General features: G+C 36.6%; 3 protein-coding genes across 4 annotated transcripts in view; all 3 read left to right on the forward strand.

Annotated features, from left to right (window-relative positions):
* The first annotated feature begins 2,938 nt into the window (after positions 1 to 2,938).
* On the forward strand, positions 2,939 to 5,585 carry LOC103466513 (transmembrane protein 80). The gene is made up of 6 exons (XM_008412131.3): positions 2,939 to 3,017; positions 3,153 to 3,169; positions 3,262 to 3,355; positions 3,447 to 3,539; positions 3,647 to 3,848; positions 4,986 to 5,585. The coding sequence occupies exons 1-6, from the start codon at positions 2,999 to 3,001 to the stop codon at positions 4,996 to 4,998; spliced, it is 438 nt and encodes a 145-aa protein (XP_008410353.2). The 5' UTR covers positions 2,939 to 2,998; the 3' UTR covers positions 4,999 to 5,585.
* A 1,187-nt stretch (positions 5,586 to 6,772) lies between these two features.
* LOC145552005 (uncharacterized) lies at positions 6,773 to 11,025 on the forward strand. The gene is made up of 4 exons (XM_081608237.1): positions 6,773 to 8,345; positions 8,570 to 8,716; positions 8,961 to 9,062; positions 9,830 to 11,025. The coding sequence occupies exons 1-4, from the start codon at positions 8,244 to 8,246 to the stop codon at positions 10,133 to 10,135; spliced, it is 657 nt and encodes a 218-aa protein (XP_081464363.1). The 5' UTR covers positions 6,773 to 8,243; the 3' UTR covers positions 10,136 to 11,025.
* A 1,137-nt stretch (positions 11,026 to 12,162) lies between these two features.
* The window catches only part of eps8l2 (EPS8 signaling adaptor L2), a 30,403-nt gene continuing 16,722 nt past the window's right edge, over positions 12,163 to 25,843 (forward strand). The window contains exons 1-3 of one of the 2 annotated variants that reach the window (XM_008412129.3): positions 12,163 to 12,635; positions 19,320 to 19,370; positions 19,738 to 19,784. In XM_008412129.3, coding sequence (XP_008410351.1) covers positions 19,324 to 19,370; positions 19,738 to 19,784 — 94 coding nt within the window. In that variant the 5' untranslated portion in view covers positions 12,163 to 12,635; positions 19,320 to 19,323. The remainder of the gene's footprint in view (positions 12,636 to 19,319; positions 19,371 to 19,737; positions 19,785 to 25,843) is intronic. The other variant, XM_008412128.3, reaches the window with a different exon arrangement.

Consider the following 25,843-nt stretch of genomic DNA (forward strand, 5'->3'; position numbering starts at 1 on the left):
AGGGATGTCCGACAGCCTGCTGCTGCTGCAGCTGCTGCTGAAAATAATACATCTATGGAGGAAGTTTGGAAAGTTTATGAGAAGTCACTAGTGTCCCCTTATTTTATGAATAAATTCAAAAATCTTCATGGTTTCTGTGATTTTCCACACGACAGCAATTATTGGACAATGACCCGATGATTCATTTCGCAAACTGTGGGAACAATAAAACATAGACTGTAGTTAAACATCACAACAATATGCTGGTAATTTTGAGGTGCAACGCCAAAAAAAAAAGCTAATTTTGAATTTTAATTATGCTGTTTTACATGAAGGGGACAGATATGGGAGAACAAGCTTTTACTAAATATATCACCAGCAAAGGTTGGCTGTAAGTACAATTATTTATTATTTCAAAGAGAAAATGAATCAGGGGAATGTTTGTCAGTGGAAATCAACCAAGATTTATTTATTTATTTATTTATTTATTTATTTATTTATTTATTTATTTATTTATTCTAATAATAATAATAATAATAATAATAATAATAATAATAATAATGCATTATTATTATTATAGATGTTTTCTGAAAGAACACACAAATAGTACATGGCATGAGAAAAAAAAGTTCATGATTCGTGAAAGAAATAGTATTAAAAAAGATTAATTTGGAACAATCTGTGCCTGAGGAGAGGTTTCACTTCACTGACAAAAGATAAACAAATGATATGGAAATGACCAAATAGTGTCATATAATCTAACTTGTGCTGCATAATAATGATATGGGTGCAAAATTATGAAAATGAGACTCAAAATAATAACATTTGGCCAATTAATAGTATAACTAGCACTACAAGAAATCTTAGGTTATTAACTAAGTCAAGTGAAGAATCATTATCCATGGTTTGAGGTTGTATTTGTGTTATGTTTCTATAGGTTAAATGTGTTGTGTTGTAATATGTACTTCACATGATTATTCTAATATTCTCTTATGACTACTATTTTTCTTGAACAACCTTCAGAAATGTCCAAGACAAATATAGGACATATTATTTCAGTAATCTCCATTATTCCTGTATGAGTTAATAATGCTTTTCCATACATTTAAAAAAATCACAAAAGAGAAGACAATGCTTATTTACTTCTCATTAACCTCACAAACAATCACATTTAAGGAACTAATAGTTGAGCCTGTGTTATTCTCTTTGTTATAATTATGCTAATTCTGACTCTTTGAACTTTACTAAAATGCTTGTTTTACCTCAAGTCCACTCTTTTGGGGGGAGGAGGACAATTTTCTGAGCAGCGTTAGCTTAGACAAACACATAGCAACATTTGCGTTCTGTGTGAAGGCTTCCTAAAGAGAGGATTTGAGGGAATGATCCATTTCTTGCAACATTATCAGATACATCCAACCCCCCTATAACAATGCCACTGTGTGCATCCCCCGCAGCCTGGACACCCACCCCCTCCGTCACCCACATGTGAGATGCTGTTGTGTTGTCTTGTCCCCCCACAGCTGGAGCATCTCGCTGTCCACCCCTCCACCCCTCTGCTTTTCCTCCATTCAACCAAAACAACGCCTCCGTTCTTCCAGCCACACTATGCAGATTGTTTTAGAGGACAAGCGAGAAAGAGAAACAGACAGAGGCTGCAAAGGACAATGAAACAGCTGGATATTCTAAAGCAGTTCATTTTGCTATTCTGTATTTCTTATCTCATAGAGACGAGCAACTGTAAGCATGAGCAGAAGTAAATTGTGCGTTACTCCTGATGTGTTTGGTTCTACGCACTTTTATCTAAGGCATAACAAGGTTATTCTTTGCACAGCTACTTTTATGGTTTGGTTTATGACAAGGCAGATAATAATGTACAAACCAAACAAAATATTGTGCAGAAATTCATGGTTGCTGACAGGGCAATTAGTTGTGTGGTTACAATGCCACAAGAAGACAGCCAACATTAATAAAATTTTTTTTTTTTAAAAAGCCAGGAGAAGTCTAATTTGAATTTGCCACAAGCCATGTAGACCTGGGTAACACATGGACATGCTTTTCTTCAGCAGGGACGAAAAGAATATTTGAGATTCTGGTGAAACATACCTTCAAAAGGCTGTAGCTGTGACTGCAGCAAAAGGTTGTTTTACAAAATAAAATACATTGAACTTTGTGTCATGTGGTAACATGACAAAAAGGTGAAAAAGGCAATATAGCAGACATGTAGAAGAAAGTGGTTTGCACGACGCAGTAAAGATTAATTGATTCCAGCTCAGTTTCAATGTTTGTGCTTATTCTTTTTTTGATTTAATGACAATTGTATATTGACCTTGAGGGAGAATTGAGCTGAATAAATTAATATATTTGGTAAAAAGGTTGATATTTCCAATTAGACTCAGCTTATATTATGGATAAAGTTAAAGGATCTTTAGAGAAATTATCAGTTGTTATTTTTATCATCATATTTTTCTAATTATTGTTGTTGCTTTGTGTTTTTTCTTGTACACTCTAAAGTGAAATGGCTTTGAATGTTTTCAACATCAAATGAATACTCAAATAAGCAGATTCACTGGATGTACAGCTATATTTATTACCACAAATGTCATTTTCATATGAACTGTTATTTTCAACAACTTTGAATATTACTGGAAAGTTAATCAATTTCAGTAACTCAATAAGTGAAACACATTATATGGAGTCATTACACATAGCCTGATTATGTTAGCCAACCTTTATTTTTATTTTCCGCTCATACTGAAAATCACAACATTTTAAGATATCCGTTGGTAAATACTACAGTTTACCATTAAAAAGACGTGAAAAGTGTGTTTAGTTTTCTTAAAGGTTATTATTTAAATCTTAAAGCACATTAAATATGATAACGAGGCTCGTATATATCATAGATTTTGTGAATGCATGGTTATTTTATTTTATTTGGAGAAAGTGTCTTCATGCTGTAGTACGTCTTCCAGCCAGTAGATGGAGACGTATTTGTTTTGAATGTTCGAGGAGGAAAATCAAAATGGCGATTCCAGGACCAGGTAGGTGGACGCGTTGCTATGGTTATAGACCGTTCTGACGCGTAAACTTTATCAAAATGAATATAATGTACCTAAATACGTTGTTGTTGTTGTGCCTGTTTTGCTTCACTTTGTCTTGTCTACTTTAATTTGCAGGAATGTCTGCGGGTTCGGTATCCTTTTTAAAGTTGTTACAGAAAATAATGAACACACATTGTCCAACCTGATATTTGGAAGAGACAGTAATTCTTAACTCTGCCTCCAGCTGTCCTCTGTTACCCTGCAGCTGCTGCTGAACCTGACGAGCATCTATTTCGTCTTCTATTTCCTCTTCACTCTCAGCCTAATCATCAAAAAGAGTCCGCGATGCCATGCGATTCACTTTTACATTTCTATCCCACCACGTGTTTTATATAACGACTGACAGTTACAATCATTTCCTCATGTTAGGCTTGGAGCTGCCGTATCCTTCTGATGCGTTGACAAATGATGTTGGTCTACTGCTCCTCTTTGCTGCTCTGGAGTTTCTGCATTTCTACTGGGGTGAGGAAAAACGCTCACACTTTGCACCCTGAGCCACTTTGACACGTACTTTCAATGCAGCGTGTTAATAAGATTTTTTAAAAACTCACTGGATGACTCCACTGCAGGTGCGAGGGGCAATCTGACGGAGAGTGACAGCTATATGTTTGGGAACCTCATTATGACAGTAGCAACCATCTTATTGGCGGTGTACTTCCTGGTGTGGCAGACCTACGTCATGAGAGCAGACGTAATAATCAGCAGTGTGTTGATCACTGTCTATGGTGCAGATGGAGTCCTGGCTTTAAGCACCCTGGCCAAATTTAGGAGGTTGGTTTCAATAATATACATTTTTAGCCTCTAGTGTCACTTTCTTTTGTTATTTTATAGCACTGATTCCTCAACAGAGGAAAAGGTTATGGGAATTACAATAATCTGAAGTTAACATGCGGTAACATCTTTGACCGAGCTATCTTTAAACTCACCTACCATGTCAATTCAACCAGAGATTGGCAGCTAAAACTTTAGATCTTGTTAATATATACAGTAGTTTAAAGAATTAAAGACAGGTTGGTGATTATGTGTGTTTTTAGCTACTAATGAAAGGTGTGACTTAATCTGAGAAGACAATGTATCATTAAATTGACCTCTGAAAAATGTGTCCCCCCTCACTTCCCAGATGATGTTTGTTTTGTCCTGCGCTCTCATAAAAATACACATGTCCCACACTGTGTCTTGGTAAACACAGTGGTAAACTTGGTAAACTTGATCTAGAACTGCCTCTGGTTGACAGTATGAGATTTGCTGATGTGTTAAGCGAAGCATTGATGTTGCAGGTAAAATGCTCAGGTTACACAAGTCACTCTTTTGAGATCTGGTTTGAAATCTTTAGAATTTATTCTGTCAGAAATTTAAACTATCTGTGTAAACTTCAGAAATCAGTACAAATAAAGACGACTGTGCAAGTTCTGTTTATTACCAGAAATAAAAGACAGTCTGGCAAATTATAATATCTGGTGTCAAATGTTAGACAAAACAGTTCTTTATCTGATATTGACACCAGGACTCAATTTATGGTGATTGACAAGATATCCTCACGTAATTAGCATCTCATATGTTTGTTTTGAATGACATGAGAACGGTGAGCTTTTCTTTGTTTCTCAGGCTATTGTTCAGGTATGGCTCCTTTAATAAGACACGCCTGCATTATTGATTATGGCTATCATTTATCCGAATGACACATACACCTGATAGAGTGTCAGCACATTCTTAGTTTTTTTTTCCTTCTGAAATAAATTTTAAATCATGTTGGGGCTGAAGAGATGGATCCAAAAGTGTTGCTGAATAGTTCTGTTGTTTACAGTGTGGATTGTTTAGATAATGCTTTATTTTTATTTTTTTTACCTTATAAGCATAATTCAGTGATATAAGTGGTTTTAATGACATCTTCTTTATTTCTTGTTTCAGAGAGTATTTGTGAAGAAGACTTCACCACCATATATCCTGCAGCAAACTAGGAAGTTAATATTTCACAGAAAACAAAATTTATGAAATTAATGTGTTTTTTGGACAGTTTGAGTGTTTTTATTGCAATTTATTTTTTTTATTAAACTTTTGTTCTTTTTTAATTATTTCATTCTTGCAGGCTAAGTATGAAAACATGTACTAAATATGACTTAATGACTAGTTAGTTGTAAGTATTTATGTAGCTGGAAGTGGAACAAAAGTAATAGAAATGTTGGTTGTGTTCAAGTCAAACCCAGGGTTTCTGATCAGTCAGGAAAAGTCAAAAATCTGATTGAAATCATTTCTGGGTCTGGATAAATGTTGAAACAGGAGGGAATATAGAACATATTTGCATTTTCACATTTCATTCATTATCCCAATGTCTAAATCCATCTTCTGTTCATCCATCCATCTAATCATTCATCTGCCTTTCTGTCCCTCTTTCCAGTCTCTTGGCTTGCGGGTTCAATTTTTACACACTGAGATTGTAGAAATATCTGCCATAAAGTCACAGCAATCTTTGATTGTTATGAATAAAAACAATCTGTAGAAACCCTGTAACTTGGATTCCCTCCTTAGTTTTCATGTGTTACCTACTTTGTCCAGCAGAGGTCAGAATAGTTTTAAAATGCAATAAAATGGAAGATTTTTAGTACTTAGTTTCTTTTGTTTTTTATTACAATGCTTGTTTTTAGTGTTTGAATGAAGTTTGGCCAAACTTTAGTCAATGTGAAAATCCACAGTCTGGACTTATGCACAGCAATAACAGCCTAGATCCAAAACAGTATTGTGAGATAACGTAACATGGCCCAGTAATATGAAATAACAAAGAATAGCCCTAATGTTTTCACCCTGTGTCCTCTACAACGCCTTCCTGGCTGCATTTAACGTCTACCTCATTTTCAGTGTTTGTCCTTTATGGCTCCACTTTCCTCAAACAGATTTCTCAGTACTGACAGCTGAGGTTAATGATCAAACCCAGTGACAAGGTTCCTAAAGTAACCACCTTCCAAACAAATCACATATCAGAGTGCTTGTGGTTGAGCAACAGGTGAGCACAGATAAACACTGACCGTAGGTCGGCCGTGCTGTACGTCTGTCCTTGTTGCCCCAAGAGGTGCCTTTTTCTTCTGGCTTTTAGTTTAAGCACTATGACTGCTTGTTCATGTAATTTGCACTGCATAAGAACAGCATTGTGTGGATGAATTTCTTTGGAGGGACCAAAGAGAGGTCATTGTTAGCGAGTGATACTGAAACCTGGGCAGCGATCCATGCAATTACCCTCAGGAATCCAGCCAGTTTAGACCAGTCTCTGCTTAGTGTACAAAAGAAGCCTCTGAATAATAAAACAATGCAACACATTTCTGAAATGATTTGACTTATTTGTTTGTTTAATATTTTCTGTTGCTATGTAAAAGTTGAACATTTCATTGTGGATGTATTTTTAACTTATCACTTCCAGTTAATCTCCTTTTTTTCTTCCCTTTTACTCCACAGCATCAACACTGATGCACAGTTTGTGTCAGTGGTTTTATCTTACTTGAATTACTGGGCAGTGATTTGAAATAAACAGAAATATGTTGAAAATATGTTATAATGACACTTTTGCAATAATATATGATACACAATAATAATAGGTGATATATTGGTCATTAAACAATTACATTTTAGTTGTGTGTAATATATATGTAAGTGTAAATATCTATGGTTAGTCCTTATATAGCAATAGTATAAATGATCAGCTAATTGTACACTGAAAAAAGTGTGATCAGGGTTAAGTAATATTTACTAAATAAATAAGAGCAAACTATACATAATAAAAAAGACTGTGTGCAGTTTTGAATCTCACTGAGCTGAATTAACCAAATTTGAATATTTTTTTAATTGCATTTTACTCTGTTTTTATTTAAATATAATCAGCAAAAAAACAATAAGTATTATTTATTTATTTTCATTGGTAAAGTCAAAAATGCAGAAAATTGATAAATTTTACTCATTTGGGAGGCCTTGACTTTTTCCCGCCCAAGGCATTTTCATCACAGGAACATCGCGTCTGCTCAGCATTTCGTGGACTACCGTTTGCTTAAAGGTAAGACATGTTTTAAGTGTTTTTAGTTAAACAATTCAAGTGTCTGTAGCAGTTAAACATTGTCTTAAGTTACTGCAAATTAGCAAACATGGCAACTTTACTGTACAGCAAGTCAATTAAGTTATATTGTGAAGGATTCGAAGTCAGTCTATGTCGTCTTTGATTTGGCTAAATGCATTGCAATGATTAAAAAAGTAGTCTCAATGTCACAATTTAATGTGACTAACGTAATACCGTTATATAGTGGCCGTAGAATACAAGCTACTCTTTTATTTAATTTAGTTTCTTGGCCTCAGCCCAAGCTTCCCCTCCCCCACCTTAACAAGCTAGCTAGCATGTTTGGGCACCATAATGGAGGAACAGACGTTGTTTTCAACGGTGAGATAATCAATGAGCTAATCAACTCAGGAGTTTCGTTTAAAGTTACTGCATGCAGTTTTTACAATTAAAATGTACTCAAGTAACATTTTTACTCAAGTAGCATGTTAAAAGCAGATTTCTAATCAGTTTTTATAACGTTACACATTTCGAACGAAAAATCAGCCGTTTTGCATAGTTACATTTTCAGACAAAGTGCGCTGTTTCTTCTTTCTTCTTTTAATTTGGCGTGTTTTGAGCGCAATGGCTGGTGTTTTGCTAAACCCCAGTTCACCGGCTCTCACTGAGGCTCTCCATTAACATTACGTTAGTTACATTCAGTTGGCACAAACGGCTTCCTCATTTTTCCCGTTTTCTCGGAAAAACGTTATGCTTTCAAACTGTGGCTGCAGCTCACACTGACAGATAAACAGTTACAGTGAGATGCGTCTGTGAATGTTGGGTTGAAATCAGTATGTAGCTTCGTACTGACTGAGCTGCCACAGAGAGAGTGAGAGAAATGTTTCCTTAGTCCGTTTTGGGCATCTTTGACTTTAATATTTATTTTTTGGCATTTGTTGATGTGCATATTACCTTAAAATCTGTTTCATATTTTTGTCTTAACATCTTAAAACAATAGTTCATTTTTTGAAGTGGGATTGGATGAGGTATTCATCGATAGTTGGTATATTATAGAGCTGGATGATTTAAAAAAAAACTTAATTGTGATAATCTTTTCAGTGACATTACAATTGCGAAATGATTTGGCCAAAATGGCCAAAACATTTGCACACAGAAGAAACAAAATCATCAACCAATCACACAGTATAGAGGACATCAAAGCCAGATGGCCCGCTCTATTTGAGACATCTCACGTGAGTTCTAAGTGGATGCCAATCAGAAATATTCCTAGTCAATGTGAAGGATTGCATTTGTGATTCTGCATTTAACAATTTGATACAAAATGTGTTACGTTACTGTCATCTTTTTTATAGATCAAATTTGATCCATCTTTTTGCTTTTGAAAAATGTCGTAAGAACAGTATGTATGTTTGTAATATTTGATGCTTTAAAACTGGTTTCATGATTTGTCTTACAGATCCAGGATGAGTTTCACAGAATCACAATGGTGCATCTTGAATCAAAGTTCATGTCCAAACTGGATGAATATACTCCTCGACTTCTGAACCTCTTCCACTCGAAGGGCGGAAGCATGGGGTTGAGATTGCAGGCTATCCTACTCAAGGTATCTTTCATTGAGCATTATTGTTGCTAATATTTTATTCTCAAAGTTTTGTGTTTAAACTTCTGGAATATCATTACTTAAATTTACTGGAGGTTAGCCTGTGATTGTCTTTATAAATGGAATATGAAATAATCGCATGAGAATTTGTATGAGTAGTGTTTTATTACACTGGTCCCCAAGACGGCACAGGAACTCAATATTAACAGTAATATAAACCACCTGGTGTTTCTTTTTTTCGTTTCAGACTCCAAGCAATCCTGACATCAACATGACCAGAGATGTTATCATTCGATGTTTGATGATGTACCTTGGGGAATCTACAGATGAACTCTTAAAAGAGTACGATGTAAGTTGAATTAGATGTTAAAATATAAAGTAGGAGATTTCTCTCATCTCTTGTACTTGTTATTTGTTGGAAAGTCAAATCACAAAATAGTCATAACTGTATTTCTCCCAGTAGTTCTTGGCAAGGTATATCATTGTCCTCTGTTAAGTGTGTTTAAATTCTTATTTTCCATTAAGTAATTTTTAAATGCTAGTGCAGAATGCTTTCTCAATTTGATTTCACCAACTAGCATAATTTAAAACTTGTCAGTAATTTATGTAATTTTTTTCCTAAGAATGCTTTACCTAACCATAACTTTTTTATTTTTAAGTTTTGGCAATTTGTCCCTAAAAGTGAGCTAAGAAATGATGGCCAAGACGCTGCTTTGTGAATACAAAGACATTTTTACAGAAAGACTGAGGCAACGCAGAATAAGATATTAATCAAGACAGTGCCAGGAAGAAATAATAGTGTAATGGATTGATTTAATTTCAGAAACTTCATTTAGAAATATTTGTAACTGTTCAGCTCCTCATTGCATAATTGATTATAGTATAATATATTATTATGATTGATTTATATATATATTTTTCCTTTATAAATTATGTGCGGGTTTTCTTTTGTGTTATCTCAGATTTGTCTAAAACACTGACATAAATAGAGTGCATTACAAGCAACGGCTGACAAACTCCAGATTTTCTTGTCCAAACAGTTGCAAGCAATTTGGGAAATGGAACCTTCTCCTTTGGCTGCACTGTCTGATATGCACAATGTTCTTGCTATTACAGGATGCTGATGAAGACAGTGTGTCACAGGACCTTGCTGTTCAAAGCCTGAAGATCTACAACATCAAAGCTAACACGTCAGAGGATCCAGACATCGGCATTGTGGTGGACGGCATGAAAATTCTAACTGTTCTGGGTAACTTTCCAAGGGCTTGCTCCCTGCTTGTTGGGTTGGCGTATGCTGTGAATCTCGCCTATCCAAAGGAGCTCAGATACACGTTTGAAGTGTTTCAGAAACTTCTCCTTGGGCTGGATAGTTCAAAGCTCTCCCCAAAAGTGAACAGCCTCAGGAATAAACTACTGGCTTAAGAAAACGGACCCTTGCTAAACAAAAGGGAATAGACAAGTCACTGTCAAAACCAACACGCAAAACTTTGTGAAATGCTCGGTGAAGTTAGTTAAAATTAGGGTCATTTTCAGTTCAGTGGATTTCTGCATGTGTATTTTTTCTTGCAGTACATTACAGTTAACCACCCTTTCTAAGGACTGACCCCTTGTTCTCATATGTGCCTGTTATATGGCTTGGATCTGTTCAGGTCTGTCACATGAACCCTTGTCCCTTTTATACAGCATAGAGCATCCACTATTGCCTTTTTGGAGAGTCCATGCAGGCTTCACCACTGAAGGGTGATGATCTGCAGGCCGGAAAACTGTTGTGTTTCATTTGCACTTTATTTAATATGTTTTTTTTCCAGTTCTGTCTTTCAACTTATTTTTCGAAAAGGAAAGTAAGTGTCACGGAGCCAAGGGCCCCAACACAGTGACAAGATGTAGCATAAACATACAAAAAAAGAAAATGGAAGTTTTTATGCCTCAAAGGTCTTGCCCAACTCTCACATCTTGTCATGCGTTTTCCCCAGGTAGGTTTTATGTGCATACTTGTTTTGGGCTCTGCATGCCTTAAACATGCAGAGGACAAAGGAGAACATAAGAGTTCACTTTAAACATAAAGTGAACTCTTATGTGATTGATAAATTGTTGAAGCAAGTTTAACTGAGTCCATGTTGATTGTTGTTGATGTGATGGTTCTAAAAATCATGTTAACTATACTTAGAGCAGAGTGGCACTATGTTTTTGACTTGATACTGATATATATTGCCCCTTCTCTGTTTTATTGTTGTATTTAGGAATTTTGCACTAGTTGGTGCTGGATAAACACGTTTTATAAAATTGCACAAATAAATGCTGCTGCTGTTTTATGCATTGTAATTTGTTATTTTTTGATGCCACTCAAGTTTGGTCAGGATATTGTGTAAATTAGGCACAGAAAAATTAGGGCAACAAAGTGACATTCAATATTATTGAATAGATTTAAAGTGCTATCATACAAATAAAAACTTAAAATTTATCAATTATTTTAGCTACAGATTAATAAGAACAACAGTTTTAATGTGTTGAATTAACCAATAATGTGCTACAATATGAATTGATATTATTTGTATTATTTACTTAATCCAAATAATTTTTATATTGATGTTTAGTAAATGTAAATCAATTTCACCCATTTAATTAATAAATATAAGTTAATTTCACCTAGATTATTAGTAAATATGATTAAATTTCCCCCAGATATTTAATAAATCTACATAATTTTTGCTCAGATACTTAGTAAATAAAAATTAGTTTTTCTTGTAAAATTGACTTGGATTTACTAAATATTTTTGGGCAATATAAATGATCATTTGCATTGATATTAATAAATCAAACACATTTCAGCTGTTGCTTTTATTAAGATGTACTTCATTTTTTTTAAGTTAAGTTAAGTTAACATATTCAATACTTTTTAATCAAAATTGTAGAACTTAAATTCTATTCAATTATATTACGTGTCACTTTGTTGCCACAATTTTTTTAAGTAACCATTGGTCAAATTTTTCTGAGTGTATAGGTATTTACCTTCATAGACATATGGATGATATAGATGTAGGATGAGCTAAACAGTGATAAGATTTAATAAGCATTTCCTTCCTCTAACTCCTTTTGAAATGAAATAGAATTCAATTTCTATTCTGCTTTTTAAAAAATTAAATTATCTCATTTATTAAGCTTGCAATACATAGTTTTATTGTATGCTTGATTTTATTTAGTGTAATAACCTTGTTTGAAATAAAGGTTGTCTGCAGATGAAACTGCATAATTGAATTAATTTAATTACACATACTTATTTTACACTATATGCTATATTTGTTTTCCAGTTAAAGTGAAAGAAAGAAAGAAAAAAAAACTATCGTTTTTCTATAAATAGGGGAACTCCCTATTATGTCAACAGAAATTCTTCCAATCAAATCGTGAGACAAGAAGGGTTGGAACCGCCCTCAGTTCAACACAAGTTGATATACATAACAGCATGCAGGAAATAAAGTGCACCGTTTTTGATTATCAAAGAGGAAAAACTTCTTTAAAGTGACTGTAGTAAAGTTTGAGACAAATTAACCTCTAAACAACCAGCAAAGCGAGGTCTGAGGTTAGCCCCGCCCCCTTTGGGTTGAGTTACCTGCTCAGTCACCGTCTCTCACCTGTACCGCCTCTCCTCCTTCAGTTGCTGTTTTCTCAGAAGTGACAGCTCACAGCAGGTGGTTCATTCGGACCTGTCTTCGTTTTTTTTTTTTTTTTTTTGCAAAACCAAAGCTCTTTGACTTTCTACAGTTTCGACAGCTTCCCCACCGTCGCCCCCCCGCGGAGTTACCTTTCTTTTTGCGGTTCCGCACAGAAGGTTTTAGGATGATCGGCTGACGTCGGAGGCGCTGTCTGAACCCACGTGTGTCAACTTAAACGCCCAGTCTGCAAAACTTCTCCGTGAGTTGCTGAGGTGGTGACAAATGCACTGTTTGAAATCATAAACGTCATTTAGTGTGTTTGGTTTTCTCCTGAATTCAACATGTTTATTAAAATCACCTGAAGGTTTAAATGAACCCCGTTGACTCTTTAGGATACGGAATCTGTTGATGTCGTGCTTCTTCATTGGAAAATACGGTGAATGTTTAGGATAAACAGTTTTATCGAGATTCAAAGATGTGTGCATCAGCAGTGGCAGTTTTAAGAGTCACTACAATGAGAGACATTTTAAAAGCAGTACGACTTGATTTGTTCCTGCTTTGTGTAAACAGTCAAAACATAAAGTTTCTTCTTCTGCTTAGTTGATTAACAACTATAGTTGAACTCGTTAGGAATCCCCAGTTGCAAAGGTGGATATTTTCTCCATCAGCCTAGGATTCAGAATCCAACATGGCTACCACCTGTTTAAGACAGAGATGGATTAAGTAAGATGTCCATTTGAACTTTTGTCATTTTTAAATTTTATTAATTCACTTGCCATTCACTGTACTGTCCGTCTTCTTTTATGTGACTACAGAGCTTGAACGCCTAGAATGGCAAGAAAAGCATTTACCCTTTAAATAAGTAGGGTAAGTACTTATTTAAAGTACTAAAGGACTTTAGTACCACTAAAAGGAGCCATAAGATATTACCAGTAACACTTTTACCACAGTCTAATAAGGACTGATGTCCAGAACTTTTAGGCACACCCTTTCTTTAGAAAAAATGTGTCTGCACAAAATGCTCCAAGCAGTAATAAACTCTGGAGTTGTGGATTATGTCATAATTAATCTGAAGGCAAGTGTTTATGACATAATGTCCAACTAAGATCACCAACTATGATGAAGCATGATGATGAAGGACCATTGTTCACCTTTGCATATGGAACACACCAAACATATAATTGAGTGATGATTAAAATAACTGACTATTTATGAAGTTTAGAATAATGTGACTTTATTTATACTTGTAAGGGTCTTTTAAGGGAGCAACTTTAACTTTTTCTGAACCTTAATGAGTTAAAAATATGTCCAAATAAACATAAAGCAATTCAGCACATTTGGTTTTAGTCCAGAAAGGCAGCTTCATAAAAAAAAAAGATTGATAAAAGTTTGATGATGCAATAAAAATATACTAAAATAGTCATTCAAATAACTATGATTACTTAATAAAAAAGTATAATTTTGTTAAAACGCTAGTTTTATCAAATAACTCATCTAAAATAATTCAATGTGAAATACATGTATATACATTTATATTTTTGAGAAAGAAAAAAAAATATATATATATATTTGATAAAAAAAAACAAAAAAAAAACATATATATATATATATATATATATATATATATATATATATGTTTTTTTTCAGTATTATTCAAATATTTCTTAGTTTTCATGCTGCAAGGCATCATGAAAAAGTTTGATTCGTTACCATGATTAGTTAAAGAGAGAGGCATCTGACTGGTTAAGATTCACTGGAACTCCTCTGTAGACCAATCGTCTGCAACTGCAGCAGTGCTGGTCCCGCCCCCTAATTCTGACAGACAAAATTATGTCCTGCAATAATTAACTGACTGTAAAAATATATCTGCTTTTTGGCTGATTTATTTAGCAAAATATATTTTATACATTTTTGACTGTATTGTGGTATATTTCGTCTTTGTCTCAGATGTTTAAAATTTATTAGAAATATAAATAATATATTCATTTTTTAAACTCTCGTGCTTCTGCTACATTTGTTTTGCTGTCACAGAACACCGGAAATGTCTATTTCATTCATATGTGATTATTTTGGAGTTGTAACATTTATCCGGCTCTGTTTTTCCAGCATTTCATCAGGATATTCAGTGTCACATTTAGTCTTAATTACAGCATTTAGTTCTGTGGTCAGAGGAAAGTGGGTGTCATGTGCTTTTACTCATTGTAAATACAACTACCCAGTGTCCAACACATTTTCCAGCACTGACGTGTGAATCATGGTGCTTTTAATGGGAAAATCATCAGCATTTACAACAGCCTGAGCTGATTCAGTTAAATGGCCTCAGATCAGATATGTGTTATCTCTTTCCAGATGCTTTTCAGGGTCCGTGGGACAAAGTCCAGGTTGCTCATGTAAGAAGAAAGTTAGATTTTGGTGGAGATTACACAAGTTATCGCTGTCAGTGATTTCTGGTTCTGCTTTATGTTGAAGGTTGTTGTTAGCTCAGAAAATACAAGCTTTTTAAGAACACATGCTGTAAGGGTCACATGCTTACTTTTCACTGCAATGATTTATTTAGTGTTGGTTAAGTTATGAAGTATGTTTCTCAGAATTGAAATCTATATTATGAGGAGTTCATTGCCCTAGAATTATTACTTTGGTTTTAGCATAACGCTCATGTTCTGCAGCTGTGTGCCACAGCTGTAACTATTGTAGAGTCTTTTAAAATGTTTGTCTAGACTCGATGCAAGCTCTGTGAAGTTTTCTTAATCTTATTTCTACAAACAGCCTCATTTATCCACACCACTGACCCTTGACATTTTTCTGTCTCGGCTTCCGTTGTTTTAAGATAACATTTCTGCCTTCAGGTTAGGGTTTTCAAAATAATCGATATTTTGATATAATCGATACAAGAATAATACATTTTTCAAAGATACTCTTTTGTATCCCAGTCGATATTAAATGACCCATTCGCATTTGCACAAGTTGTTGCTCTTCTTCCAGCAACAATATCGGGCTCAACACATGGGGAGCGATGAACGATGGCAACAGGCGAAAGTCATCGCCACCCGATGTATCGTATTGTGTTGAAACTCAACACATGGGACATAATAGTGACGGTAGCAATAGTGGCAGAAGTTGAACATCTTTCAGCTTTCATGTGTTATGTCCCAAAAAATTGTGAGATAGTGGTTAATATTAATTTATTAATTACTTTTAAATGTGTAGCCTGCGGGCTGCACAGAGCTGTTGCCTTGCAGCAAGAAGGTTCTGGGTTCAATTCCCGGCCCGGGTCTTTCTGCAGGGAGTTTGCATGTTCTCCCTGTGCATGCATGGGTTTTCTCCGGGTCCTCCAGTTTCCTCCCACAGTCCAAAAACATGACTGTCAGGTTAATTGGCCTCTCCAAATTGCCCCTAGGTGTGTGTCTCTGTGTTGCCCTGCGATAGACTGGTGACCTGTCCAGGGTGTACCCAGCCTCTCGCCCGGTACGCCAGCTGGAGATAGGCACCAGCAACCCTCCCGACCCCACTGAGGGACAAGGGTGTAAAAAAATGGATGGACGTGTAGCCTGCATTTTCACGTCTAGTCGTAAGAGCTTGAACATTGTGCATTCATAAGAAATAAATGGTATTATTAATCAATCATTTCTTATTTTTAATGATTATAATATTTATAAATTATTATCATAATGTCATATGATAACATATTTATTTATTAGTAAGTAATTAGTTACTAATTAGATGTTATATATTAGTTTTTGACACTAGTTATCAACCAAAGATGATTAATGTCACATTTTATCACCTGCTCACTCAAATAATTTGTCATTTTTGAAAGCTAGAAGATCATTGAATCTGTATTGCCTTATTAACTTATTAGATAACAGTTTAAACTCAACCTCTTGGTGAGCAGATAAAGAGTAAAATTAGAAATACTTTAAAGTTCTGCTTATCTGGATTTCAAGCCATTTTCTGTAGTATCTTGGTCATTCACAGTGCCCTCCACACCCATTAAGGTATAGATATGATTAGTCTTAATCTCAGTCTTTCCTTCCATGTGCCCTCCACACCTCTTTTCCTTTTTTCAGTCTTTCTTCTCTTGAGTCATTACTTTCTTTATCTTGGGGTCCTTTCCAGTAATCATGGAGGACGTTGTACTTTGGAGGTAAAGCTGTCATTGCTCAGCAACAAGCAGATGCAGGTGCACAGATGGCCTTGTGCTGCGAGGTTGACAATACATGACACCGAGCCTGTCCTCTTCTGGCCTCGGGCGCCTCCTGAACGCTGGCAGCAGGCCAGAGCCACGAACAATAGCATGGAGCGGTGATGACCGGAGCGATAAGAGCAGGAAGAGCGGTCTGTAGCAGATTTCACTTATGGCAAAGTAAATACTCTTTGTCACGGCAGATTTAAGCCGTGGAGCCACACAGCGGGGGGTCAAGCTGTAAAAAGTGTGGGTGTGAGCTTTCATTTTATTTCCCTCAGAGGATTTGAGAAGATTACTGCTTTAAGCTGTTTTTTTATGATCTCCATGAAGAATGCTGTTTAAACACACCTGCAACTGTCACACAGGGTGTTTATGTCCTACCAACAGCTAAAGTGTGAGCTGCTCGGTATGGCAAACGTAAGATTCGCCACACATTACGGCCGATCGATGTTAGAGAGTCGAACACAAGACCGGTTTCCTGCAGCCAACATCTGCTGGTGACACAGGATCCTAACCTCTTGCTACCCATTAATAATACAAACAGAGCTGCTGCCTTACAGCAGGATGTGGCTCTTTGGTGTTTAAAAGTCAAATAAGACGATTATTATCTACAGTCTTAACTGTTGCTCACCTTTCTCATTAACCAACGTTTATTGGGATTTAATTATGTAATAAAAGCAGATACCTAAAAGACCTCACTTATGCTTTGTCACACATATTATTGGGTTCGGCTGATTATAGATGAGGAAAATTAGGCTGCTCACTCATAGGCCTGTGGACCCGGGGTTTACTGTGTAACCTGTCTCTTCACGCGTTCACAGCTAAGCCAAAGGCCTGAGGCGGAAGGGCGTGGGAAGGTTTTGTTTTCTTCTTCTCTGCTCCTCCTCATCCTTCAGATTTAGGAGCCGGGTTCTGTTACACATTGCTTTGTGTTCTTAGAAGACGCGCTAATAATGCCAGACAACTAGTTTGTGTGTCTGGGTGTGAAAAATCCGACTAAATTAATGCGCTCTTCGTTATGCAGGCCTGGCCCTCGGTGGACTGGATCTAATTACACAGAACGTATCAGCCTGCTGTTTGCTTTTGTCTCCCCCACCTGCAGCTGCAGAAGCTGCACACCTCAACTTCAGATCTGACTTAATAAAACACCTGGAGCTCTTTAACATCATAATGTTAAGAATAGACAGCGACGTGCCAAAGTATTCAACTTCTTCATACATTCTTCACGATGCAATCACAGAATTGAATATTTTTGGAATTTCTTGTGACCCAACAACAAAATGTAGCTTCTTATTGTTAAGAAGAGTGAAACTTAGTTTTTTACTAGAGAAAATCTCAACTTTTTCACCAGCTGAGTGAAAAATGCTTTAATATTTTGATATTTAGCTGCAACCAGCTGCCTCCAGAAGTCATACTATGGATTAATGTTAAAAAACATGAAAATACTGAAAAAAATCTATTTTGGTGGCTACAAAGGTATTTAGACTGAGGCAGATATTCACCTTACAGCAAAACCCATAAGTATGAAGTGAGGGCTACCGTGAAAAAGTTTAAAACAAAGCATATTAATGTGTTTGAGTGGCCCAGTCAAAGTGCAACCCTAAATCCAATTGAGACTTGAAAATTGTTCACGAGTATAATTTGTCTTCCACTTCATAGTTCTGCTCTACTTGTTACTCTGTCCCATTAAAATGCATTGAAGTTTGTGGTTGTAAAGTCACAAAATGAGAAAATGTTCAAAAGTTATAAATAGTTCTGCTAAGAAAACCTATTTCACATTAGACTGTATACAGTTTTATGCTACAGCATTTGTACAAAAACTTAAAAATATGCAAAAAAAAATTCTCACTGTGTTGTGCAGTTGTTACTATAAGTCTTAGTTTGTTCCTTATAAAACCATAACATTCTGTGAAAATGTATTTTCACTGCGTTTTGTCGCACTTGGATGTTTTAAATCATCAAACAAACTCAAGTATTAGACATGGATATCATAAGTGTATACATGGTTTTTAAATGTAATTTCATTTATAAAGGGTTTGCAATAACTGGCTATGAGCCACTATGAGCCACTACACCCATCATGCTTGTCCTTCAGCCAGGTGCTCATTTTCTGAAATGGTGTCTTAGTGTTGTGTCAAAAATCTTAGGGACAATTTCGTGCCAAAGTTCTTTTTTTTTTCCTTTTTGATGAGCTTGCGTTTCTCCTTGGGATTAGTGATGCTGTTATCGCCTGGCTAATGATTGGCTCCACAGCCTGTGTAAGTGAATTTGTAACCCTTCGCAGACTAATGGATGTAACTGACTTTGCTTTCCACTTGTTGTTGAATTTTCCTAGACTATATGGTATGATGTGTTGCTGTCTGACATCTTTCAGTCTACTTCTTGTTGCCAAACAGGTTCTACTAAATGTTTCCAAATTCCACATGCCAGGCAGTTATTAGGTGTTAATTTTGGCTTTCCAAAAAGCTGAAGTAAAATTCATTTTCTAATGACTTTTTTCACATTTGAGCTTTTCTCCCATAATTGAAAAACTGTCCTTTGCTTTACTCAGTATATCTCTGTAAGGGATTTATTAAACTTGGTTTGGTCTGAAATATTTACGTGTAAAAAACTGAAAATAGATCACAGTTGTGTGTTTTTTTTTATTAGATTACAAAATTACAGCATGCTGTTTATAAGATAATATTGTGGTGAGAAAATATCCCCATTCTCCTCCAGATGCGTCCTCTACCTTTATCCTGACTGTCCTCTTCTCTGCTTCTTCACCCAGGTGGATGCCTGAAATCATGAACTCCCCAGGACCTCTGTCGAGGCAAGCCAAGTGAGTTTCACACATTTCTGCTGCTTTCCTGTGGTTGTTTGCCTTTCTACGTGCAGACTGAGTCGAGCTGCGTCGGCTGCAGAGAATCACTAACCCAGTTTGTGGAAGGTAGTGTGGGTCAGGGACTTTGGGCACAGAGCCGCTCTGTTCAGAGTTGTTTGCTTTGCCTGGGCTCCCCCTCTGTTTCTCCTCCCTCTCTCCTGTTTCCACTCTCTCTTTCTGTCCTCCAGTCCATATGCTTCACTTTGAATGTAGTCCAGTCTGCTCCCTGTCCCATGTTTATCAGAAGCGTTTGAGGGTCTAATATTCAGGGAGAGAAGATGAAGGGCTTCCAGCGTAACCCCATCTCCTCCTTTTGTCATTACAGTGGAGTGGCCAGATCGGACAGCAAGCTCAGCGCCAAGGCCCTCTATGGTAAGCTTGTAGAGGTGTTTCTTTACCGTTGGCTTTTTTTTTTCAAGAATGTGCTTTCACACACATCTAGCCTGTGTCTTTGCTTACCTTTAATGCTGGATGTTGTCACAACAGGTTGCTGACAGCTAAAATCGTGTAATTTAGGGGGTTGCACACATTTACCATTAAAAGAATAGTTTTTATAGAAACAAGACAACTTTATCTTGAATTTATTAATTCCTTACATCCTAGCTGCAAAGAGCATCGAAAATTGTAAACCTACCAGATCTGGGTAGGAATAAAATTTTTCTATAGGCATAAAACATTATTCTATCCTCAGTTGTTGATATTAAACTCAAGCAAGTGGATTCTTCTTGTTGCCCTGGTTGGAATATTAATTGATTTATGGTTTTTGGGTTAGTTTTATGTTGTATGTAAAAACTATTGCTCTTCATTTTGTATTTTATTTGCCTATCTTATTCAAACGTACCGCTTCTAACAAAATAAATCATGACTTGAAAACTTAAAGTGCCTTCGTAAAAGTGTTACTATTTGAGACTCAGAGCCACAGTTATTTACTTTCTGAGATGAAAGTGGACACATTATATGGGCGCAAGTCCTGTAATTTATCTATTTTATTATTCACCATCTAGGTAAGCAAACAATTATTGTCTGAACAACAATAAGCACAAACAAGTTCCTTTACTTTTGTTGTCAAGATCTGCTATATTGTAAATGCAGCACACTGTCATATTTCTATTAATTTAAGATAATCTGACTATTTACAAGCATCCTCTTCATGAACAATTTTCAATTCAGTTTATTTACAGTGTCAAGACTGGCAGGAATGGCGTAAAATGGCACTGATATCACTGAAAAGTTGCAGGTGCGCCGAAGAAGCGTATGTGGAGCGAATCCAAGCAATTCTAACTCTTATGAAAGATAATATTTCAATGCTAGCAATATAAATCAACTCGGAAAGAATAACTTGACACCTGCTACGTTTCAAAATCAGTCCCTTGTGCCAGAAGAAAGTCTTCCTTACACACTCGTGAATCCTCCACACCTTTTGTTGCTGTAGATCCGCTCTGCCATGGACACAAATCATAAAAATACTATTGCACTTGCAATGCAAATGTCTCCATCAGGAAACCCAGAGGTCGCCATGTGCGACGTGTGGCTGGGGTTTTACGACCTTACCACGCTGTCACAATCCTTCTCCAATTAAACACATGTGCATACTTGCTGACTGTAAAAATAATTACCAATGTTTGTGCTGGACGAGCTTTTTCTTTTCCCCCCATTGGTGACACCCAGTTAGAAAATGAGGGTAATGGGAGGAAAAGGATTATTGAAGGAAACTGGACTTTCCGGCTCCCCAGGTGATACAGCAAGGATTAGCAGTGGGATGCATTAGCTTCTGTGTGTCTTCTCATATGAACGGATGCATTCATGTTTTAGTGCATTCTTTAAATACAAGGGTGTGGTATGCAAGTGATTCACTTATATTTGCACTGGCAAAAAAAAAAAAGATGAAATATTCTCTGACTGTTGCCATTGCTTACCTAAGGTTTGTTTTTTTTATGATGTGTGTTTAGCATTTATCATCTTGTGAGGCCCATTTTTCCAACAAATACTACTTTGTGAATACCCAAAGCCTAAACCACATAAAAATAAGTGTATCACAATAATCAATACATCAATTAACGATGAATTAAAATGAGTGCAATATGGCAGTTTTGCATGTATACCCTGTCTGAGCCTAATAATTAATATGCTTTGAAATGCTGTTTTGTTTTGCTGAGACTTCATAATCCATTTTATAGTTGTTTTAATTGTGTTATTTATTTTGGATTTTTAAAATGTCTGCCTGTTTCAGTGATAAACGCTCTCTGGAACTTAAAGTTTTTGATATTTTGATATTATTGTTATATTAGTTGAAAATGGTCTCAAAACGACAATATTATCGTTTATCGCAATCATTTCTGGGACAATTAAAACATGTTATGGTGACAGGCTTAAATTGAGCCAAGTTTAGGGTTAGGCTATAGAAATAAATGAAAAATAAATAGAAGTCGGTGCAAAGTCCTTGCGGAGATGGGAAAACATAATGTGTGTGTGTGTGTGAGGGAGTAAGAGTTAAAGTGCAGGGTGTGCCTGTTCTTAATGTGCGGCTGGAACAGGGTGGGGATACCCATGCATGGCAGGTGAATAAAAGGCACATTGAGCAGTGGAAAGGAAAAGGCAGACTCTCCATCTCATTCGCTTGTTGATCCTCCCTTCTTTGCTTCCGACATGAGCTCACTGGTCCCTGTCGGCACCTCCTTCTACAGAGAAAAATGTTCCAACCTGCCAAAGAGTCGCCTCAAATAGAAACAACACAAAGGTGCAACGGGGCAACGCTCTTTCATGGTTGCACGCTTCTATATTTAGAACCGGCTCAAATAGCCGGAGACGGTGCTGAACGGCTGCAAAGTATCTTCAGAGTCTTTCTTGCTGCACCTGCAACCACGGTTAAGCTATTTGTCTTCCAGATATCCACAGGGTGCAAGCAACCCACTGGTGATCTGTGCGACATCCTACTGTACGTGTGATTAGTTGTTGTTTTCTTGCCCCGCTCCAACTGAGCAACAGATGGTCACCGCTACCAGCAGAGGGAGGATCGCCTGTCCTCCCTCTGCTCAGAGGATATTGTGGGCTGTCTATCTGTAACAGACCTGGATGAAGTGTTTAATAAACATGCAGCAGCGTAATCTCACATATGCAAACTTCCCCCCATAACGCAAACAGTCCAGCAGACAAGTGATGCAAATCAGAGCAGGTCCTTCTGCTTGATCTGTTATCAGCTTCTGTGAGCTGAAGCAGAAAGTGAGAACATCAGACTAATCGTTGCTCTGCTTTGGACCAAAACACTCAGACAACAACCTAAGCTTCTCTGGACAATGTCTCTGTCAGGTGAGGTCTCTAACTGAAAGATTTGACTCTTCTGATACCCGTATTTACTTTTACTCTTTGGATGTTGATGGTGACGCTTTCTGGTGAGGTATCTTTGTGTAAAGAAGGGAACCAAGAAATCGGCTGGCGGCTGGAAACTGCCTTCTTCTACATCTGGCCTTGAACTGCAATTTTTCTGATTTTACCGAGTTACGAAGACTTCGAAGTCAAAAGAAGCAGAAAGTCAGACAACTGTGTAAATTAAATTTGTATTTACTATGAGCTTTCAGCTTCTGTCAGTCATGAAACATGCCGGATTAGATCACTTCAGAGTTAAAGTAAATCTGTCGTATACAATCTGGAGGGGAAACACGCAGGCACAGCAGTTTTGGTCATTCTAGCAGCTCTAATTGTGCTAACATAAGATGCCAAAAACAATTTTTATCCACTTTTTGTAATAATTATATCTTTGTTTTAAAATATCCAAAATCATGTTTTACAACTTCTTTCTCATGCACAAAGTGTGACATCATCGCTCATGACAGGAAGGCTGTAAAAAGATCAGTTGCTAAGGCTGTTTTCAGTGGCCAAAATTGGCAGATCAAAACTTTCTAAAACCAGACATCAGAAATTAGCTGCAAAGTTTGGATTTGTGCATTTATTCTTAAAGGTCAACATGAAAGAAATGATTTTGTAAAAAATCAAATGTCAGCTTACTGTATCATTTATCCTTTTTGTTCATTGCAGCACAAGTTTTTTTTTCTCTAGTAATTGTGTTTTCATAAATGTAACTAAATAAGCATTTAGCTCTGAAAGCAGTGCCAGTTTTGCAAGGATCGGATTGCTTGAGGTGAAATATCAAACTCCGTGGCGTTTAAGTGATTGTCCGATGGATCTGGGTCACGTAAGAGGCTGATAATCTGCCAGGTGCTGTGTTTTTATCACCGACCATTGACTCTGGAGAGTTCTGCAGATCGGCCCATCTGCCGACTAAGTGGCTCTTATTGCACTCGGTCGCAGGGCTGTGAATTGATTGGAATTAATGTCGGTCATTAATAAGACATTAGTCGAGCTCGGCTTTCAGAGCGACACCTGACGCTTTTGTTTCACCTGCGGAGAGCCAAGCAGGAAGGAAATGGAAGGAACAGGGAAGGCAATCGGTTGCATCGTTTGGACGGTACAAAGTCGTCCGCTTTTTAAATCTGTACTCAATGTTATGCTTGAGCTCCATGAAGAGCTCTTTGTCACGATGGTAAAAAGGGTAAATATTGGAATTTACTCACTGAGCCTTGACATACATTTTCTTAAGTGTTCTGCAAACAACAGGACTTTTGTGCTGCAGTCAACATAAAGTGAACAATAGGAAATGTATCTGTATGAAGACAAAACCTGGTGTGACATCAGAATGTTGACTCTGGTAGATGGAACATGGAAATTTAGAGATGAAAGCTATTGCTAGAGTTTGTAGGAACATGTCATAATTGTTGCCTTTAATAATATTTACCTGCCAAACGGGTCCAATCACTTTGGTGCCCTCATTTAGCACCAACTAAGCTTTACGAGGACATCTGGACATGCATGTGGACATAAATAACTGCTGAGATTAATGTGCTTTTGTTTTATTCTGGCTTTTAGAAGTTGTAAAATGTTTTTGCTCTGAAAAAAGAATTTATGGGTTTAAAGATTCAATGGTTTCAATTTTAAAATAGCAACAATAAAAGGAAAAAAACAACAAAAGTGTCAAAAACAGTTTTATATAACTGTTTTTGTCCACAGTCCACCTCCTGTGTGATTTAATTGCCACTCTGCTCTGTGGACGCCTCAGAAGTTTGCTAGAGATTGTTGGTGAACAAAAAGAATTATTAGGATTAGAAAATGAAGCAAAAACAGGTCAGATTGATAGATTTGATTAAGGATAATCTTCAAGGAGGACCTGCTTGAGGCTGCAAAAGACTTGAGACTGTGGTGGAGGTTCACCTTCCAGCAGGACAACGACCCTAAGCAAACAGCTAAAACCACAGCGATTGGATCAAAGCTTGTATTAGAACGCTCCAGTCAAAGTCCAGTTTAAATACAGCTGACAATCAGTGGCAAGACCTAGAAAAATGATGCCCACACACACTTTTTATCAAATCTGACTGAGCAGTCTTGATGCACAAAGCTTGTAAAAACATGTAGCAGTGGTTACAATGAAGGTGGTTTTCCAAAGTATTGACTCAATGCAAAAGCAAGTCATATTTTCAGACTTTTGGCTACTGTTTTATGTATATATACATAAAACATATATTCTATTTTATTTCACAATTACACTTTGCATTAGTCTCATCACATAAAAACATAAGAGTTTGGTCTCAGGAGGTTTGAGATGTCTGAATATTTTTGCAAGACACTGTAAGACTTTTATAGGAACTGTAATACAAAATCAACAACATAGATGAGGTTGTGTGGTACAAACTGTTCATGCAGCTTGCTGTAAACAACCTGTAGAAACACCTTTATCGCTTGACTCCATTATCATCCTTAGGACCTGATACGTCCCTTTCTGTGCTGGTATCAGTGTTTTGTAGTCTTTTATTTATGTGAATCTCCTATGAGGCCATGTGTAGCAGCTGCAGGTCATTGAACCACCTTGATTGTTTTCTTCTCTTACCTATTTACAATGTTGTATGTTTGTCGATAATGTATTATTCTGCTACTGAATATGAATGACCCAAATAAGTTCAGCTGGAAGACAAATGGTCTCCTGAAGAAATACTTCAAAACAGATCTGCATACCTTTGGGCAAAGCTGTGCTAAATTGTTAAACTTTTTGTTCTGGCATCAAGATACTTTCAACATTTAGTTTTTGATCTGATCTCCATATTTGAACATGCTGCAGTGAGAGTCTGTGATCAGCTGAAAATATTGATTAGGTTATATAAACCTGATCTGTGTTAGATTTTATAGAGATTGATTTATTCATGGAGTCGCTGTTAATATAAATTCAGTTTTTCAGACTGTCCTATTAAAGAAACTTAGCGTTTACAAAGATCGGCAGAGTTTCCCTTTTCTAACTTTCTAAGTTACATTTTTGAACATCTTAAATGTCTTTGTCTTGTGAAGAATCATTCTTATTGTAGAGACTCAGGCTCATTCTTTAGCTGGTC

Source organism: Poecilia reticulata, chromosome 6 (genome assembly GCF_904066995.2).
Source record: "Poecilia reticulata chromosome 6, P_reticulata-male-v2, whole genome shotgun sequence".
NCBI classification, from domain to species: domain Eukaryota; kingdom Metazoa; phylum Chordata; class Actinopteri; order Cyprinodontiformes; family Poeciliidae; genus Poecilia; species Poecilia reticulata.